At 36.5% G+C, this 19,960-nt stretch overlaps 1 protein-coding gene across 2 annotated transcripts in view; it reads right to left on the bottom strand.

Annotated features, from left to right (window-relative positions):
- Window positions 1–19,815, bottom strand: part of MKL2 (MKL/myocardin-like 2) — a 44,367-nt gene extending 24,552 nt beyond the window's left edge. For both annotated transcript variants that reach the window (XM_009703215.1, XM_009703216.1), the window contains exons 1-5: window positions 19,695–19,815; window positions 4,474–4,539; window positions 2,010–2,065; window positions 1,365–1,440; window positions 141–302 (exon numbers count right to left, since the gene is read on the bottom strand). In XM_009703215.1, coding sequence (XP_009701517.1) covers window positions 141–302; window positions 1,365–1,440; window positions 2,010–2,065; window positions 4,474–4,539; window positions 19,695–19,815 — 481 coding nt within the window. The remainder of the gene's footprint in view (window positions 1–140; window positions 303–1,364; window positions 1,441–2,009; window positions 2,066–4,473; window positions 4,540–19,694) is intronic.
- Window positions 19,816–19,960: the final 145 nt, after the last annotated feature.

Raw genomic sequence — 19,960 nt, 5'->3', positions numbered from 1 at the left:
AGGACTCAGAAGCTGAAAGAATAAGTAGTAATAAACTCTCAGTATGTTCTCTTCTAGTGAACTCTACCCTCAAGAGTTAAATGATTATTTACCACAATGCCATATAGTTAACAGATAGAAGCTGTGGGACTTCTACTTGCCTATAATAGCTTCTTTAACACTGGAGTCTACAGGAAGAATATTTTTTTCTACCAGTTCCATAGGGCCAGGCCTCTGAGCAATCTTCTCATTCAGATCATCTGCCAACCGAGCTCTCTTCAGTTTCATCTGAGTAGCTTGTAGTGAAGGCTCTGCAAAGGTCTCTAAAAAGATATATTGATTTAACTATTCTGTTCGATCTTTTTTCCAATTTCATGACAAACAACATTGTCTTGTCTTTGCAATAACCATTCCACTTCTATCAAAAGCAGGGAAGCATTATTCTGAAAATTCTCAAATTAATAAGCAAAAATAAGATTACGGAAGTAGATGTTGTTCATCCCCATGATCATGTTTTTCTATAAATATAACTTCTTTTTTAACAGCAGTAATGCTTTTGGTAAATGTCTGTATAATGTCCAACAATTAAGCAGGAAATATAAAATAACAAATGCTAATTACAGCCTGAAGACAGCATTTGCTGTTCTAATGGTTCACCAGTGTGAGCTATAGTAAAGGTTTAATTAATCCACTGATTTTTGGATTCGCTCTTGACAAACATCATAAAAAGTTTACCTTTAAAGGTTGCTTCCAGCACAAATTTGAGTCTTCAAAATTGTATTTCAAGGCAGATATAGAGAGAGTCTGTCGATATGGATGGGATCTACCAATATGGAGACTCCTATCTGGTTTTAGTACCCATATGCATGTTTTGAAAACTAATGGCTATTAAATTGACTTGGACTATGGTTATTTGGTAATTTCTGTATTTGATAAGATTATGGTGAAACACGGTAATACAGCCACATTTATAAAAAGAATATTGTTTCAAATGACCTGAGCAGGGTAAAAGTCAAGTTTATTAAAGACTGATTGGGGTGGTGGTGAGGGAAAAGTACAAGGCTGTCACATTATTTTAGGGTACGAGTAGAAATTGAAGCAATATATACACTACATGTACATACACCATGGTATAATTATAGAGTAAAAGCAATACGCAATTGCAAACAAATACACACTTGAGAATACTTCCACTGCCATAGATGTACCTATTATTATACAGATTTAGAATACAGATTACAACAGACACTGTGGAAGTAGAGAAATAGAGCATATAAACCTTTAGAAATAATTCTTATCAAAGCCTAATTCAGGTAGAAAACCAAACGCATAACAGAAGTTCCTTCTAATAGCAGCTGAAAAGGCATATGCAGCTGGGTACATACCTTCAAGGATGTGCATTCTGACCAGCTCAGACCTGTCTGGCCTGCTGCGAATCTTGTGCTTCAAAAAATTTTCAGTCTTTAAAGAAATGAGGAAATAGCATTAACTACTGTTTACGAGAAAAATCAAAGTCGTTTGATAAATCACTAATGTCCAGTCAATGAATATTTGCAGTTGCATTCAGATAGGTGGACGTCGCTGTTAGAACATGGGCAGCAGAGGGGTTTGGTTTGGTTTGTTCCCTTTTTCTATCAGTTAAGCAGTGCTAATGAATTTCTATCATCCCCAAACAAGTTGGGAATGTTTCTGGATTTGATCCCATACCACCACACAAAATCACAATATTACAGATTTGCTACAGAAATACTGCACAAGCATAATTTACCCAAGTATTCTATCCTTAACTGGAGGTAGCTACGTATTGCATTATGACCATAAGTTTATCCTGCCACCTTGATCTGTGGAGGATTAAGAAAGTTCCTCTCAGATTTGACACCAGTATTTTATTTTGGATTCTTCCAAGGTAAAAGCATATGTTACTATTGTAATGGTAATCAGTTTTTCATGTACTCAGAGAATTTATTATCACATACAACCGACTAATCCATTTTCAGATGTGAGTAACAAGTTTACACAAAGTGGTTTACCCTGGCTCGCTCCAGGCTCTTTATCTGCTCATGGAATGCAGCTGGACTTTTCAAAGCTGTGAAGGAAGAGTAAGAGTTAAATTGACTGGAAGTGATTTGCAAGAGAAATATCCTAATCAGTATGTGTGTATGGGTGTTTAACACCATCTCAGAGTTGTGTTTGCATCTGACCGAGCTTACATTTGACTCGTGCTAGTTGCATTCACTTATATTTAACACAGATGAGCAATGCTCCTATACAGAATAGTTGGAATATTTGATTTTAACAGATATTACCATGTAACAGTTGACTTTTTCACTATGTACACAGGGGTCTATTTACCAAAACTGTTCCACAGTAGAAGTTTTATGAGGTAAGGTTCAGAATGCCAAAATACTGTTTCATTTGTTCCACTGTGTTTACTAACTGCCTATATCTCATACTTGCTGTTACTAGAGAGAACTAGGCCGTTCTTTAAGAACTATTTGTGATGATTTTTTAAAAATAAAAAATTGTAGAAGCCCCAGATGTTCAAACTGGAAAACAAAATGATGGTTAGCTGCTAAAGAGCCAAAATGAGTCAAAAACACTATTCAGCTAGAAATAATATGAATAGTAGAGTGCTTCATCTCAATTGGATTGTTGAAAGGAAGTGAAATGGCAGCAGGCATAATCCATCTTATTTGCCACACTTTTGGCAGAGATCAGATACTGCAAAGCAAAATCTTTAACACTTTTTGACAGTTTAGAAGTTTTTCCCCAGGTTTCACACAAAAAGAAACAGATCATTCTGTTCCCAAAGATAATCAACACTACAGACCTGGGAAGGTGAAGATGCTTTAGCAAAGCAATCTGAAGCCTGCTGTATACTTAGAAACCTTCGAAAAGAGATTTGCTTTAAGATACTGTGCTTTCAAGATAGAATTCACTACTGCACACTGGGCTATTTATAATAACATGACATAATTTGTTTATGTTTTCAATGGCTGGGGTTTTTGTTTGTTTTAAGAAAAATCACTTTTCACAGTTGAATCTTTTGACAACTTGGACCTATTATCTTGAGCCCAGTCTCATCCCACACTGTCCACTTAGGGATTCTTCATGTTTTCTGTGCACCCCTCATTCTGAGGCCAGGCTGATCTCCAAAACAAGTCAAAAGACATTGTACTAAACAATTCGCATAGTCATTGGAAGCCCAAGTGAAGGAACAGCAAAACATCTCTAAGGAAAGAGTTAACTGCAGTCAAATTCTAGGCCGCTAAATATTCACGTTCAGGAGGACCCTCTTATGATTCTTAAATTGATTTTAGGTATTGTAAGTGCTGCTGCTGAAAAAAACCATCATCTCTAACAGATTGAAATCAATAAAGGAGAAAATGGACAGTATGATTCACAATTAAATTCCAGTGGTAGAATAGAGTTAGAGATAAAATTGGTTTACGGAAGAACTGATAACTTCTTGCATAGCTGTCAAGGATGGTAGGTAGCCAGGCCAAAGAGTCAGAAGCTCAGCATTACAGAATCCTGAAATCATAAATACATCTCCAACTGTATTTATGAACTTGGTGACATTGCCACCTTAGTGAGACACTTCACACTAAGGTGATCACCAGCATCTTAATTCTTCCAAAGATAGCATCTAAAGGCATTCGTTGAATTTTTAACACTATATAATTTTTTTTTTGGAAGAGAATACAAAACTCTTACACCAATTTGGACAGTTTGCCAGATGCGGCAAGTTGATCAGGAACTTCCAACTGGAAAAAATGAAAATGTTCTAAAACCAAAACAATTTTCTAAAAAAAAAAACCAAACCCAAAACACAAAACAAACCAACAACAACAACAACAAAACACCCACAAAAAAAACCAAAACCCCAACAAAACAACCCCAAAACAAAACTCAAACAAAAAACCCAAAGGTATTCATACTCATGAAGAAAGGCTGAGGCACAGAAGCTTCTGCATTAGGTCATACAATCCAGCATACGATGCCCAGTCTAATCCACTGCCTCATGTCCTGTAACATCACAGCTACCATCACGCAAGATTTGACACAGAAGACATGTCTGCTCGCCCATAAGTCACAACTTCTATGTGTCCTTTGTTATTGTTTGGCAACTCTTGCCATCCTACTCTTTAAAGACTGCTGGCTTTGTTATTGATGTCTACTCATTTATAAAACTCAATTTATTTCAATAAGATTAGTCATAATTTAAAGAGAGAAAATAAAAGGAGAATCAGACTATGTCTGCAAATCCTTGCATTTTCATCACAACAGCCATTTTAACTGAAACAGTAGGTAAGTATGATGAATTTACTTCCTGCTCATTTAAGGTTACAAAAGGATCCCACAGGTCTTTACAAATGATAAAGTTATTTTTAATGATTCTCATGGAAATGCTTATCTTCATTATTTTATATATTCAGTTCATAATTAATGCAGTGTAGTAATACAAATTACTAGAAAGAATGTAAGTCTTACGTGGCATGATGCCCTGGTCCACCAGCTGTTCTCGTGTCCGTCTTTGTTGTAGCCTCAGCTGAAGTACTGACAAAAGAAAATAATCATTCATTCATACGTAAGCATACTATCCCTCTGAAAGTACCAAAAAAATAAATTCAAAAGATACCAAGTATTTCAACTTTAGAAATACTTTTTCTGTATGTATTCAGACCTGACAGTAACCTCTAAGACACCCATCATTAAGGATCAACTGCTATTAGCATAGTTTGGAGTGATTGCTTCCAATCCATAGTTACACTGGAGTTTGCTGCTTTTTGGTCACATCAAATAACGGGACTGTATCTCATACATACATCTGCTTTTCCTATTAGCTAGGCCTCATAAGAGGTAGTAAGTATGTATCTAAATCTAGAACCCCCCCCCCCCCCTTGTAACACTACTCTTAGGTAATAGATTCAAGAAAACACAGTGGGGTATAAAGGCTTCATACCATAAACTGCAACACGTAGTGATTATATAGCCTTCTTACGTGTCTTAGACCAATCTTGCATTACTGCACTACACTGAAATAGAAATCATGTTTGCAGAGCATTTTAAAAGAAAAGCTGTATATGTTTGGTTGATCGTTTTTCCTTAAGGAAATTTTTTTTTTTTAAATATAAAGGCTTCTTGTACATTTAAATAAATCTTGCTGAAACACAAGAAACTGAAGAGAAGCCAGATTTTACCTGGCTTATTTAAAAACACCAAAAAAGTGATACAATCAGGAACAGACCTTATCTTCTCTCTGAACATCAGAAAATGCTGTTTTCCTGTTTGAGATGTGTTACCATAATTATTTCAAGGACTAAATAAATCCAATACTGTCAAATTTGGAAAAACTGTTTAGACTTTCAGAAGTAATTTCTTATGTTTCGTTACATTTAATAAAACATACAAAGGTTCTCATCTTATTGTTACTGTAAGAATAACCAATGTGACACACATTAAATACTATACCAGGTACTGCACAAAATGTGGGGGAGGGCATAGACATAAAGGCCTTATACTTTCAAAGATTAGGGCTTTTTTGTAAATGTTCCCAGGAAAAAAATAAGAAGAAGAAGAAAAAAAGTAGTTGTTTGTTTCTTCTATTGTTCCATTTCCCTTGTTTCTGTATCATTTTATCATAGTGCTTCATTATTTCTTAAGACACATATAACCATTATTCTAACATGAAATTTCATCTTTTGAACGAGAGATGGTCAAGATGCTTGGTCAAGAAAAAAAAATGTTAAAGATGTAATATTTACATTCTTAAATTCTGCCTTCATAGCTTATTATGGATGTATGATTATGACATGCTGTTCCCATTGTATTTCACAAGGAAGCAAAACAAACTATGCATTGTTCAAAACATCAAAACAAATGTAATTTCTAAAAAATTAGACTAAGGATAAGGTTCATTGTTTTCAGAATTTAAAAGGAACCAGCTTATTTCCTGTTCTACAGTACAGGAAGGATACTCTTCTGGCTAAAGCGTTAAGACCGGGAATAGCAAGTCCTGAAAACAAGGACATTTTTTTTTCTTGTGTCACACAAACATTGCGAATTTAAGTACAAACAGTTCAGGGCTGTGGCATGGCAGTTCTGTTCAGACTTTACAATACTGTTAACACAAGAATTACAAAGGACAGAGATGAGAGAATGCCGAAGTAACAACAGTAAAATGTAAATTAACGGAAAGTCTTTCAAAATCTATTGAGTTCCTCTGGAAACTTAAAAAAAAACTGCTTTAACTAATGAATTATATTTTCCAAGTAATACTAAATGACTGTAAAAAGTTAACTGAAGAATTATTTTATAATAGTTCGAATAATTTATCTTTTGTCTTCTTTAATTTCATGTGGCTCCAGGTAAGACATGACCTCCTCTTACAGTATCTCTCATTAGTAGATGCCAACTTGTGCTACCTGAAGTCTTGAACCAACTCAGAGGGTGCTGTTACACACTCCTTTCAGCAGCGCTTCCTAGGTTGGGTTTGGCATATGATGTAGCATAGACAGCTACATACTTACTCCCAGTAAGTTCAAATCATGAGTAGAGAAAGTTCAAATATTTCTGCAGAAAACCAGGTGGGTTTCTAAGTCCAACTGGTCTAATCTGCCCCCAAAATTGCAGATAAGTGTGTGCAAACACACATTCATGCAACTGAACACCCAACTTTAAAAAACCACAAGCTTTATATAAGTAAGTGCGAGTTAAGCCCATTCCTACAGAAAACTTCAAGACATGCACGTTTCAATGGAAATGCATTTTAAACACAAAATATAACGTTAGGATGTTAAGCTTCTATCCCTAGGGCTATGTCTAAAAATTTCCTACTGCACTAGCACAAAGCACTGAGAAATTCACTAACTGGTGTGGTGTCTACAGGAAAGCAAAAACTGATGAAGTTTTTTTGATTCTCTTGCTTACAACTGTAAAATCAAGAAAGCTCAGAGTTAGTCTTAAAACTAAACAAGCAAACCCTTTAAAAATCCTAGTAAGTTTTACTCATCCAAACGATGTGAGAGACAATTTATAGACAGCAAGACTACCATATTTCAGACCCAATATTTTTGGTCTTGAGTAGATTAAAAATTGACGTTCTTCTGTTCTTTGCTCAAACTATGCTTCCTTTAACACAACTAGGAAGCTGTGGAAAAGGTTGAAAAGCACATCCTGCTCTGGGCAGGAATCTTATCCGTGCTATACAGCTGTATTTGGTCCAAATTTACACCATACTCAAACCTGGTTTTCTTGGAACACTAAACACAGTACAAACGTGTCCAAATCTTTTATCTAATTACAAGTCAGTTTTAGACACATGACACTCTATTTCAGGCTCAAGGTCTTCAAGAAAAATGACCTGCTGCAGCATCAGTTATGTCCAGGGTAGAACTGATATACTTCAGACACAGTAAGTAAATCAGAATTCGTATTTTTTTCAATTCCATCACCTGGAACGTGGTGGATCAACAACCGAAGGCTCGTAATACTACAACTGGTGGAGGAATGTCATCTACCAACATATGATAGGCATTAAGAAATCCATTAAGAAAAAAATGCATTTATGGTACGTGATGGTTCTGATTTCTAGTACTTTTTTCTTTACTCAGACTTTCTTTTTTACTGAGCTTTATGATAAAGCCCATTTTGTAGGTGCTGCTGGTTCAGCTATGGCTACCTAAGCATTGCTAGTATGGTGCTTTCAAATAGTAAATTGAAGTGGGAAAGCTACACAACTTTCAAATTGATCTTCACACTATAGAATGCTCACCCTGTTTTGCAGAGTTGATAACAGCTTGAAAGCCCTTACTCATTCACCCATTTGGACAGCTGGCTAAATTGGAAAATTACTTTGTAGGAAGCACATACACCATCTACTCTATGAAACCTACTACAGACAACAGATACTTGTTCTTCATCTTATCAGACTTTACATATTTAAAATTCTAACGTAGTATCACTGCAATCTCAAAAGTGATGCGCAAAGTCTTTGCGTAGGAAAAAAGAGCTTAACAGTGTTTTGGGCTTTTTTTAGAAGTTAGTTTCACTGTTAAAATTACATATAAAGGGGCAGAGTTTTATCAGAAATTTATTATTTATTAATTAGAGATCTGGCTTTCCCAGATCCAGATATTGACATGACTCTCAGACCAAGGCTCTTCATCTTTCATATGAAAAGGATCCAACTTCTATTTGGCATTCCACTACACCAAGACAGACAATGCTCACTGTTATGTCATACGATTGGATTGGACAGTCTAAACATTCAGCATTTAGCAATTATGACATTTTAAGTTTTCATTGGCAAGTTTGTGGGAGCAAAAATCAGAAGGGCCTCACACTGTACTTTGCCAATACAAGTAAGCTAAATAACTACTCCAACACCTCTCATATGTATTCCCCTAGAGTGTACTTCAAAAAGGGGCTGCCTAAGCTAACTTCAGCTGCTGAAATTTCTCTTGGAAACAGACCAACCACCCCACTAACAAAAATACCTCAAAAACAGTGTACCAAAGTTTCTGTGTCGAGGTCCTGTTTTGAACCCTCTTTCAACAGCACTAGTAAGATGGAAGTCAGGAACATAAACATGCGTGCCCAAAGAAAAAGACACTTTGGACAGTGTCAGCGCACTGGTACGGACTCGCTGAGCACGATGCGGTTCCTGCAGCTCCCTCTTTGTGCTATCCAGTGTGACGTGCATTAGAAGGGGGGAAAGGCTGTGCTTCCCTCTGACATCACACTCACACACAGCCCTACACCATGGAAGCACCAACACTGTAAAACCATACCCCAGGGGATGTGTAACTTATGTTTGCGGCTGATGCAATTTCTGTCAGTTCCTGACAATTAATGCTGCTTGGCCATGGCAGGTCATATTCACCCAGGAAACGGGGGAGGGAGACTAAAATACATCTGTTCAACAAAAAATAGTGGTAACAATGTACGTAGCTTATCTCTTATTTTCCAGCTGGTTGCAACTAACTCTTTAATGAACATTAATTCCAAATGTAGATGATGGGAAGCCCTCCTATGTAATTTATGAATGTATTCTATCTCTGATTTGCAGCTTCAATTATGATCAAATATTTGGCTTAAGCTTTGCAGAAAGAGTAAAAACGGACGCATATCCTAAACAATGTATAGTCTTACAAGAGAATACACAGTGGACTATAGCGGAAGGATGAGAAGAACAGCAAGAATGTACCCGCACATAAACCTTATGTGTTCAGGTGCGAAGTTTTAGCTTTTTTTTTTTTTAGCAAATATACACATAACAAATAGTTATTGCCTCTCGTTACACTACTTGCCTACCCATCATCTGTTAACCTACACTGGGCATCACAAAGCAAATTAAGGATGATTTTTTGAAGTTGTCCCATGCGTATCTGGACAAGTCACAAAAACTGTGGGAGGACTGAAAAAATGAGGGATATAGAAGATAGAGAATGTGCAGTTATTTGCTTATTAAATAAATTATCAGAAACTTATGTATTACATAGTAAAGAAAGCCTGTAGCATGACTAATAGGGAAGCACTGCAGGAGGAATACTAAAGAAGAGATTACTCATAGTTAGGAAGATGATACAAGATGATAATAATTGAAGACTTTGACTTGACCAGAGCAAGAGTGTTAAACAGAAACAAAGGTGGATGAAAACCAGATGTTTGCTTTTGCAAAAAACTCTAAAATTAAGAAGGATAAAAAGAAGTTTGGTGTCTGTTTGGTTTAGGGTTTTTTTAAGTAAATATTAAGCAGCTGAATGCATTATTAAAGAAAGTTTCTAAATAGAAAGTAATTGTAGATAAAATATTTAGGTTTTTTTGAAAGTTGAAAAGCTGAAAAAAAACTTCTGCTTTTCTAATGCAAACAGATCAGGAAAAAGCTAATATTTATATCTCGATACAAGACATAAGGACCTAAAATACTTTTAGCCCCGTCAGTGACAGAAGGTAAAAAGCAGAGACATTTCTAAGGAAGAAATGGTAGCACCTGTACATGAGTTGCATAGCTGCATCTAGTCAAAGAGCGTATTTGGTTTACAGGTCTGCGTGTCAGAGCAGATGGTCATACTACAGTCAGTAATGCCCTTTATATTGTCATCGTAGTTAGAAAGACAGAGCCCTACAACTGAGCAGAAGCAAATTACAGGCAGACCTGTATCTTTACACTGGAGATGAACCTGAGGTAGGTATAAAGGAAGGGAAGAAGAATGAACTTTGGAAATGGGACCCACAAAAAGCAGCTCAAAGAACAGCCAGAAAGATATGGAAGATGGGAGTCATGGAAACTAAATCACAAGTTTTCAGTAAGGAAAATGTGATGAAATTAAAGACAAGAACAACGTGAGAATGGAGCGCAGCTTTGCACTTTTGGCAAAGAATTGCTGATTTCTTTCAGTGAGAAACTCTCTATAGAATAGGAGGCAGGTTGGTTTAAATCTAATATAATTAAATCTAATATAGACTTTGCTTATTGTATATATAGAAATCCATATAGCAAGAGATTTCTAGAACAGTCAGTAACACACAAAGAGGTAAATCTAGTAAGGATGGATGAGATAGGAGGACACAGTTTTCAAAAAAATCTGAAAACCACTGAGGCATTAGCCAAAGTTATGATAACTGTACTATTTGTTCTAGTGTTTTAGGGTTTGGGTTTTTTTGGTGTGGTTTTTTTTTTCCCCTTTATTACAAAGAACTGTTTACAGACAAACCAATGCGGAATCCAGGGAAGGGAGAATTCAAAAGACATGAGGTACTACAGAACAAAGTCCCCATGGGGTGGTACTTACTCAAACACCATGTTCAACAGATTGTTCTTATCAGGGTAAATCCATTCAGCTTGTTGCCCGATAGTTTACCTCTCACTTTTACACTTTTAAAATCTGGCAGTTACCTACATAATATCTCAAATCATAAAAGATGATCTCCAAAATAAAGGCCCAGAATTGACAAAGATTTAGGTATGTTAAAAAACTATTAACATCAGTAACACTATTCCTCATATTTCAAGTGTATGTGCAAAAGCAGGGCTATGCTAACACCACTGAGCAAATCTAGTTGCTGAAAGATGGCACAAATATTTTGCACTTCACATTCTCTTTTGCACTTCACATTCTCTGGCAGGAATCTCCCCTCACACCATTGCAACTCTAAGAAATCGTCTTTGAACTGCTTCTGAATAAAAGCCATGCACAGAGAGGTCAGTCAAGCTCCTGTTTCGATGTAGGGGGAAGGGAGGGTATTCTTTTTTATTTTCAAGTCAGTGTATGATTTTAAGATGAAGACTTTAACACCAGCTGAAGAGATTCCAAAATTTCCATGTGTTTTCTCCAGTCAATAAAATGATCATTAAATCTTATTTAATACTTGCTGACAAAACCAAAAAGCATAATCCCTCCTCACAATAAGAACATCTGATTATCTGACTCTCATAAAGTCAGTAGAAGTCTTCAGACTTCACTGGGGGTACAGATTTTTCACCACCTGAAAAACTGAGTGCCAGAGGCTGGTGCTCCGACTTTTAGAATTTCTTCCAGTGTTAGCATACCAGGGAATCAGCACTTCTATATGGAAGGGAATGGAGATGATTGTACAAAAAGGAAAGGTTATCTGTTAATCAATGCACTTTATTGTTTTGAAACATATTTCTATATAATAGTAAATTTTATAAAGTTAAGGGTCTCCATTTTCAAACAGTGCGTACTGTTCAGGTTCACATACGCTATGTCCTAAAGAGGCATAAAGATTAAGAATAACCAAAACAAGCAGCTCCTCAATAGCTTGCTGAAGTGCTATGCTGGTTTGAATGCAAGAAAGCTGGCACAACAGGCACTTAGGCAAGTACAGATCACATTCTGTGCAAGACCCTTTGAAAGGTAAGAAACGTAGGGCAGTCCAATCAGGTCTTACCCCATGTGAAGAGCAGAATAAGTGAAAATAAAGTGTATTATTAAATCACTTAGAACAAACAGCTATTATCAAAGTTGAGCAAGTGATTTCTGTTACAAATCTGTAATTTGTATCCTATGGAAAAGATGTCTCAAAGTAGTACTATATAATCGCAAGCACTGGAATGTAAAGAGGACAAAAATAAATTGATAGTTGTCCTGCAGGAACAACGTTATCTACACTGATTGACAAGCTTTCACCACTGCTTCTCGTCTTGAAAAAAACCAGAACTCATACTGTGCACAGTTCCAGCAGTAATAATTCTGCATCTAACACAGTTAATTACCTATCCTATTAATTTAAAATCAAATTAAAATTTTCTCTTTTTATAGAAGATACTATGAAACAGCAAATAGTTGTTGACATTTAACAATTACACAGATGAAACAGACACTAAACCATCGAGAAGGGGTTCATTAGCATACAGCTCTTTCAAATGACAGCAAGAAAAATAATGCATAGTTTTTTTTATGTTCTGTATGTAATCATCTCATTATTTCTTCCAACATTAAAATCCAGTGGATATTGGCTATTCAAGCCCTTAAAACCGCACGTAAAAATGGGAAAATGTAATGTCCAACATTCCTGCATACTCCCTTGGAAATTTCCAAGAGCAGCAGAAACTCCAGTGCAGGCTGCTAAGCTGGCTGCCATGGAAACAGACAGTGCTGGAAACAGGGCCGCTTCCTTTAAATTAAAAGCTGTTACACAGAAAGCTTCCATCTCTTTCTGCCAGCTTAAAACAGCTTTTATGCAACCAAGGTCTCTAACATGTTGAGGTTGAAACACAGAGCCATAGATGTTGACAACAGACATTCTAGTTGCAGTGAAGCACTGCTGCAGGAGATGAACTGTTCTATCCTATTCTTCATCTGAAGTAATGTATAACCAGTTATTTGGCACCAGGACTGTAACACTAATACAAGTACATGAACAGCAGGGTGGCAGTAAAGTAGAAGAGAGTATTTTATCAGATGGTAGGTGGACTATACGAGTGATCTAAGCACCAGCTTTGTATTCGAATTCTGGACCAACCTCACAGCACAGGGTGACACAGAATTGCTGAAATCGAGTATCAAGTACTTAACACTATGCTGCTCTCAGTTGTTAGCCTTGCGCCCCCAAACTCTATCTGCTTGAACTTAAAAGTTTATATGACATTTTCTAACCAGCATTATTTACACTAAGTTAATTTTCCAGAGATAGATACTTTGTTTTCTCCTGAGTTGTGACTGTTTCTGCCTCAAGTCTATATGGGGTATTGTACTCTATTTCTAATTCATTAAATGCTCTATTGAGACAAAAACGGTTAATCTTTTCAACTAGTATTTGTTCAGTGAATAAAACTAAAAGTTTAATAAACTGAATGTTTTATATAATAAGTAAAAGAGAGCAGATGATATAAGGTACACATTTCAGGAAGGTTATGGAATATGGCAGCTAGTTTGCACCTGGCATTACTTATTCCACATGTGTCCAAAGTCTGAAAACTGGTAATGTGGTGGTTTCTGCCATTTATATAAATTGTACAGCATTTTCAAGACAAAATGCATTTAGAATTGTGGTACTTGCCTCCCATCAGCCTGAAGATGGTGATACAGTATGTAAAATACTCTCAATTTTAAAACAAAAATAATTCATCATTAGAGATATCAGACATCATCTAAACATGAGTGCATACATTATATTGGGTTCAGTCTCCAAAACTGTCATGTATGCCAGGGTATCATTTAAAAAAGAAAATATTTTCCTTATTTTTTACTTGGTTTTATAAAAAAATCCCTTACTTATTTTTATATACTTTTAATGTTCTTTTTTCCATTATTGTATATGTGATTCTTCTGCTAAGACCATATCCAAAATAATTAAGAAAAGTGAAACAGCCTCTGATGCATACTCATTTTAAGCAATTATTCAATCATACTTTCATTTCAGCTTAGAAATGTTCTGGATAAATGTAAAGCATGGGAGTGGAGACTACTGAGGGCCATTTCAGATAATCTCTTCAGAATTCTGGAGGGAAACCCTGCAGGATCTCCAGATCTTTTAAATTATACCACTATCATTTAAAGCTTTTGTCTGTAAGCCAGTAATGATGAACACATAACTGTTTCCAGGAGTACCGTCATCACACTGAAAGTAGAAAGCGAAAAGCTAGATGAGAAAGATTGCTAAATGTAAAATTAACATTTAAAACAAAGATATAAAGCATAATATCATCAGTTGAGAAGTTTAAATGACTAGGATATAGGACAATCTGTATTGTATCCTATTGCTATGGAACATGTTGCTTAGAAACGAGCCAGAACATACACGAGCCTCCAAACAAATTACCAGAATGTCTGCTGGGTTAAAAAAAAATAAATATATATATATACACACACACACAAACACACGCATGTGTATGTAAAAAGCAAACTCTATACTTTTCACAATTCTGTTTAAATCTTTAAAATGAGTAAAATCACTACCATTTTGGGTGGAAAGTCTGAATAAACTAAAGCTTACATTTCAAGTATTCCTCTGCTTAGTACAGTCTTCTGATTTTTTTAAAGAATAATTTGCATTTCCTCAAATACTACTATCAGCCAAGAAGTGTTCTGTCAAGGGACTCAAGAAATTTGGGTTTAAATTCTACATCTACTACAGACTTGCTTTGTGATAATTTGGAGCATATTACATTGAATGATGACAGATGATTTCCAGCCAAGTCCTCTTGAGAAGGCATTACCTCCATTTTCCATGCTTTTCCTACGCACAGTAGAGCTAGCAAACAAAATGCATACCCAAGCAGATCCTCCAACTCACGATATTACACATTAACTCAAAACACTGAGGAAGGTAGATTTACACTAAGAAGCCTGATGGCAAACTTGGATGTAAGCAATGGCATTGTGTCAAGTCTGCTGTGTAGACAACATCAGATTTCTGCAGATGCTTGCTCAGTGGATGAGTCAGACCGCTTACAGTGACAGCAAAGTTGCCGCATTAAGAAGGACTTTGCATTAGAAAGGCTGAGGTACATACATCCGTTGTTGGATGCTTTGTGAAAGGAAAGAAGAAACCTCCAGCAGAGCAACAAAACACAGTGGTTTCAGAGTGTGGTTTCATAACTTAGTATGATCTAAGACAGGATTACTGATGAAAAGACAATGGTCTCTTCCTCCCTCCCACCCCAGCTGCTGCCATTGCATCAACACTGGCAAAGGTGTAGCCTGTCAGGTCAGCGCTTTGATCTGGCTGAAAACTAACGCTATTGAAAGAAATAGCCTTCAATAATACCTGTTCACCGATCCTACTCACTTCAGGGTTCCATAATTACTAATGCCAATGCAAGAAAGAGGCTGGCAGTAAGCAGGGTAGGGCTGGATGAGACTGCGCCTACTTTTGGCAGCAGTAGTCTTAATCCTAACCTTTCATAAAACCTTTAAGAAATCTTGTAGTTGCCATAGCAAGTTTCCTTAGAACTCTTGGTTAGCCACTGTATCCTCTAATTTTATACAGATTACATACAAAATCAAATCAATACATTGTAGACTTGGTTTATCGAAATATTTAAGCATATGTTTATTATAATGGCATTACCATATATTTATTATTCATTTAAGTGCTGCACTGAAGAAGAAAATTTTGTGGAGTAAGTAAGTGCTGATTTACTTGTAAGACATGCAATTATCCCACTGTCATTAAAGAGACTGTTTATGGTAGATACATAAAGTTAAGAACTGTAACACAGCCTCACAGGATCAGTACACTGAATTTACAGTGCTTCCTTTATTAACGAAAACGACAGGGGTAACACTTTTTCTTTACAGTATTTTTCTCATTATCTGTGTCTCAGGAAACATACCTGATAGACTGCCACTGATAATGGGTCACAAAACCACCTCCAAACACCATGTAACAAAACTTAAACCTTTTAAAAACAAACAAACAAAAAACCAGCAAAAACCCAAAACCAGCAGTAGGATCTTTAAGTCTAACATGGCACAGCAGGAGAGCAGTAGAGGTCAAGAGTATCCCCAATAGTCAACATCCCAGCAATAGCAGGAAGTCTGTTAAATAAACAATTCTCATACAATATTGATTTGATTGCAAGGGAGGAAGGAAAGAAATCCTTCCTGACTAAATCTGGTAATCTATGAACCAGACAGCATGAAGACATTTCCAGCAAGCACCTGAGAAATCCCTGTGCTTCACTTATTCCACCCTGTATCCTGTTTCTAGCACTTGCCAGACTCCAGTTCCTCACAAAACAGTAAAATTAAAAAGCAATACAAATCCAGGAAAGAAAACATGTTTCAAGGTGGAAAGAAAAGTTCCTTCCTGGTTAGTTTTTTTTTCCTTACAGTAACCTGCAGGCAACTAGTAACTTAGAAGCCCAGATTAATATATGAAAAATATGGTGCGAACAAATTGGGATCAAATCTCCTTTTAAATCCCACCTGAGACAGCACCATACTGATTTAATACTGGGTCTTCAACAGATCTGCATGGTCACACACTCTTGCAGGAGCTGATCAATCTTTACATTAAAACAATTCAGAGTACAAGGCAAGACTTCCTAAATTCACTTCACTCCTCAGTTAGAAACCTTCTAATCCGCAGCCTAAATATATTCCTAATTCCTAATATATGCATTGTTGATGATACCAACTCTTTCTTACTAACTGTATGCACAGTGATGTCCTGATTTCATATTCAAGGCTTTTAACTTGAATTTTCTAAATGTTTTGGTCACTCACTTGACATTAGAAGTCAATGCTACAAGAATTTCTAAAAAGCTGTTCATTTAGCACTGTATGGTTAGCCTCAGAGCCAAAAAGTATTTTTGTTCCTTGCTCATACAAGAAGTAATTTTGATAAAACAGATAAAATTAAGAACTATTTTCACAGAACAGACAATATGTAACAATAACATATGAATTGTTTATAAGAAAGTAATTAAGAGGATTCCCTCCTGTGCTATAGGATGCTATAATGTGTATCTTCTAAGAGCATTCGTTAGCCTAAGCAAAGAAAAAAATTCATCCTTGTAATCTAACCTTCCAATGCCCTTAATATTAATTTGCTGAAGATAGTATTGGGATTTGTGTTTCCATCAAAAGTCTCTTTCCTTATAAAGAAATACTAAGTAAAAAAAGAACTGCACGTAACAATTCTCATAAGGTACTCATTACTGAAATAAGCACACCGTACTGTCTCAGGATTTCTAGATCTATCAAACCTGTGCAAAACAGATTGTGAAGCAAAGGCTCTGGCACCTTCTGAATTACTTGACCTCTATGTACTTCATCTGGGTTTGTCAATAGAGTTACATTTTTAATTTTCACAGTTTTAACCATTCACAGATGGTATTCATAAGTATTTTTGTGTCCCAGCAAAAAAAGGTTGATGATTCAGGTGCAAAACCAGACACATCATCTTTTGAATTAAAGGAAAAAGAAAGGGGGAGGCGGGGAGAGAGACAGAATGCCACAAGCTAATTTAGAACATACTGTTCTGTAAAATAGGGAGTGTTTTTCATGTAATTTATAGTGTGTTATTCAAATGTGATGAAATTAACAACTCCAAATGAATTTTTAAAAATCTACAAAACACCTGAACTACTTACTTCATAACATTATAAACTGAAAAGGTGAAACTCTGTTTTAGTCTGTCTAGATGCAAATCAGATTTGCAATGTTTTCAATAATTCATTCTATGTACTACAAGAAAGAAAATGCTTGTTTTTTCTAAGTTTTAGAAAAAGGAAAGCCTGGAAAAGGAGATCCTGTAGTCGTTCATACTCTCAAAAAGAGGTTCATTATTTTAATTATTAGATTGCCAAACTTAGGAGTGATAAAAGGATAAGCAATATTCACTGGGGAAAACTGAAAGTGGAGAACAGGTACTAAAACAGGAAAGGAAGCAAAGACAGTGATTGTGGAAAACAATTATATCTTCTTTTATGTTCTGAATAATTTAAACTCTAAAATATTCATGAATTTAGACTGGAAGAGTGTCCCATAATGGCAGGATTTTTGCTACTCTGACAGACCATCATTATTGTAATGTACATTCTTTCATTCACTTTCTACATTACTGACATATTCAAAGAAGACTGAAGACAGTGATTACCGTGGTTACTTACTAGCCCATCTACACTACCCACCATACTATTTTTTTCACGTCTTTCTCCCCTTTATTTCTTGGTAGCTTGGATTAGTTAGGTGTTTGTTTTTTTTTTCCCTCCAGTATTTCCCACAACAGTACGCTCGCTCCTCTGTCCCTCTCAACTTCCTCGACTTCTTTCTTTGCTCCTGTTGCCCTACAGAGCTTCAGAGATAGCAGCAGCAGGTTCAACTGGGCCTGCTTGGAGTCGGAAGGCAAACCCCACAGAAAAGCAGCCACTGTTGGCCCTTTCTCTTCAATCACTGTCTGTCACTCTGTACTCTCCTGCTGTAAAGGAAGCAGAACCGTTGTGCTCTCAGCCACAGCCACATGCATCAACACTCAACTTCTTATTATCTATCTTTCCAATCAATAAGAAGTCTTCGGTATCAGGACTTTTACATAAAAATCAGTGTCTTCTCTAGCCCTAACTCACAGCTAAGTAAAGGTGTTTTGGTTGTTTTTTTTTTTAAATGAACTGACAGTTACTGAATTCAATAATGAATATTTGCTATCTTTTTGCTACTTTAAACATTATTAAGACCCAAATTTAAAAACAAACAAAACTGCAAAACAAATCCAGCATTTAAATTCTGAGAAAGCCGTGATCTCATGTAGAAGGGGGAAAAACAGCAGTCTTGCCCCAACACCAAGGAAGAAATCTCTGAATCACCGGACAACCCAGAGATATCTGGAGTAAACGCTAAGGCAGAGCGCTGTAAAAGGAAAGAAGGAATTTTTCTACTACAAATACAGTTTGTTTCTGATTAAGAAGTTGGAGTTTGAGTCTTGAACTGCAAAGAGCCTGGTATGTTAACATACACCAGTTAAACTGTCCCGTGCAGGGCTGGCAGTTGACCTCAAGAAGTCTCTTCCCTCTCCTCCGTAACACGGGCCCGCTAGAAGAGTACCTCCAGCTAGAAGGAGTAAGTCAACTTCCCTGTCTCAGCAGTATTATTGCCACAGCCTAACAACTACTACTTTAAATGAATCTGGTATACTACCATTTGTCAGCTTTAAATAATGCTCCAAATTTAATGCACAGTCTAAAAGCAATCATTTAAGGAGACAATGTAATTTGAAAAGCATACATCTGGAAAGCAGAGTCAAATCTAATTTAAAGTGTGAGGGGAGAAGGGAATTCCAGAGAAAGACAGTGGCTGAGAAAAGCACTGTTGAAAATGAGGTAGTAACACATGTCTAAAACTAAAGGTTTGTGGGGTTTTCTTTTTAATAGTGTCATATTTAATGACATTTATTTCATTATATTTATTTCAATGGTGACATTTTGAAGCATTTTGTGCAACATTTAGAGGACCATTTCAGAGTACTTCATGAATTCAGCACTAAATGCTAGTCTGAAAAGAGTACTGAATCACTCATTCTTCTTCATACTACAATTTCTATCAAGCTATTAGCACTGTTATTTTAATACTCAGGTAAATTCTAAATTTAGCTTTTAGATTTTTTTTAAGAGGGAAAACAATACTTCATTTAACGTACGAAAATCCTTGCTGACATGCAGCATTACACCTCAACTGCTGGTGAGCTGAACCTGCCCAGTACTTCTGCATTTTCTGTCCCCCAACCAGCAAGTGACTGACCTTCCTTGAGACTTTTCTGGCTGTTCACCTCAAGGCTTTCCTTCTCCTTCAGCGGCTTACCCCCCCCTGCCGGTAAAATCTCGGAAAAGCCCTGTTGCTGCTTCTTGGAGCTATCGATCATGATGAGAATCCTTTAGAACGGCAACATCCAGCGTAAGAAAAAAAAAAAATATTAATCTGTCACCAAGCAGGACGCTGCTGTCCCGACCACTGCTTCCAGGTCCCTTCTCCTAACAAAGGGGCAGCTGCGCCCTTGTGCAGCCGCA

Source organism: Cariama cristata, unplaced genomic scaffold (genome assembly GCF_000690535.1).
Source record: "Cariama cristata isolate BGI_N322 unplaced genomic scaffold, ASM69053v1 scaffold39606, whole genome shotgun sequence".
NCBI classification, from domain to species: domain Eukaryota; kingdom Metazoa; phylum Chordata; class Aves; order Cariamiformes; family Cariamidae; genus Cariama; species Cariama cristata.
This window is presented reverse-complemented; position numbering and strand designations above follow the sequence as displayed.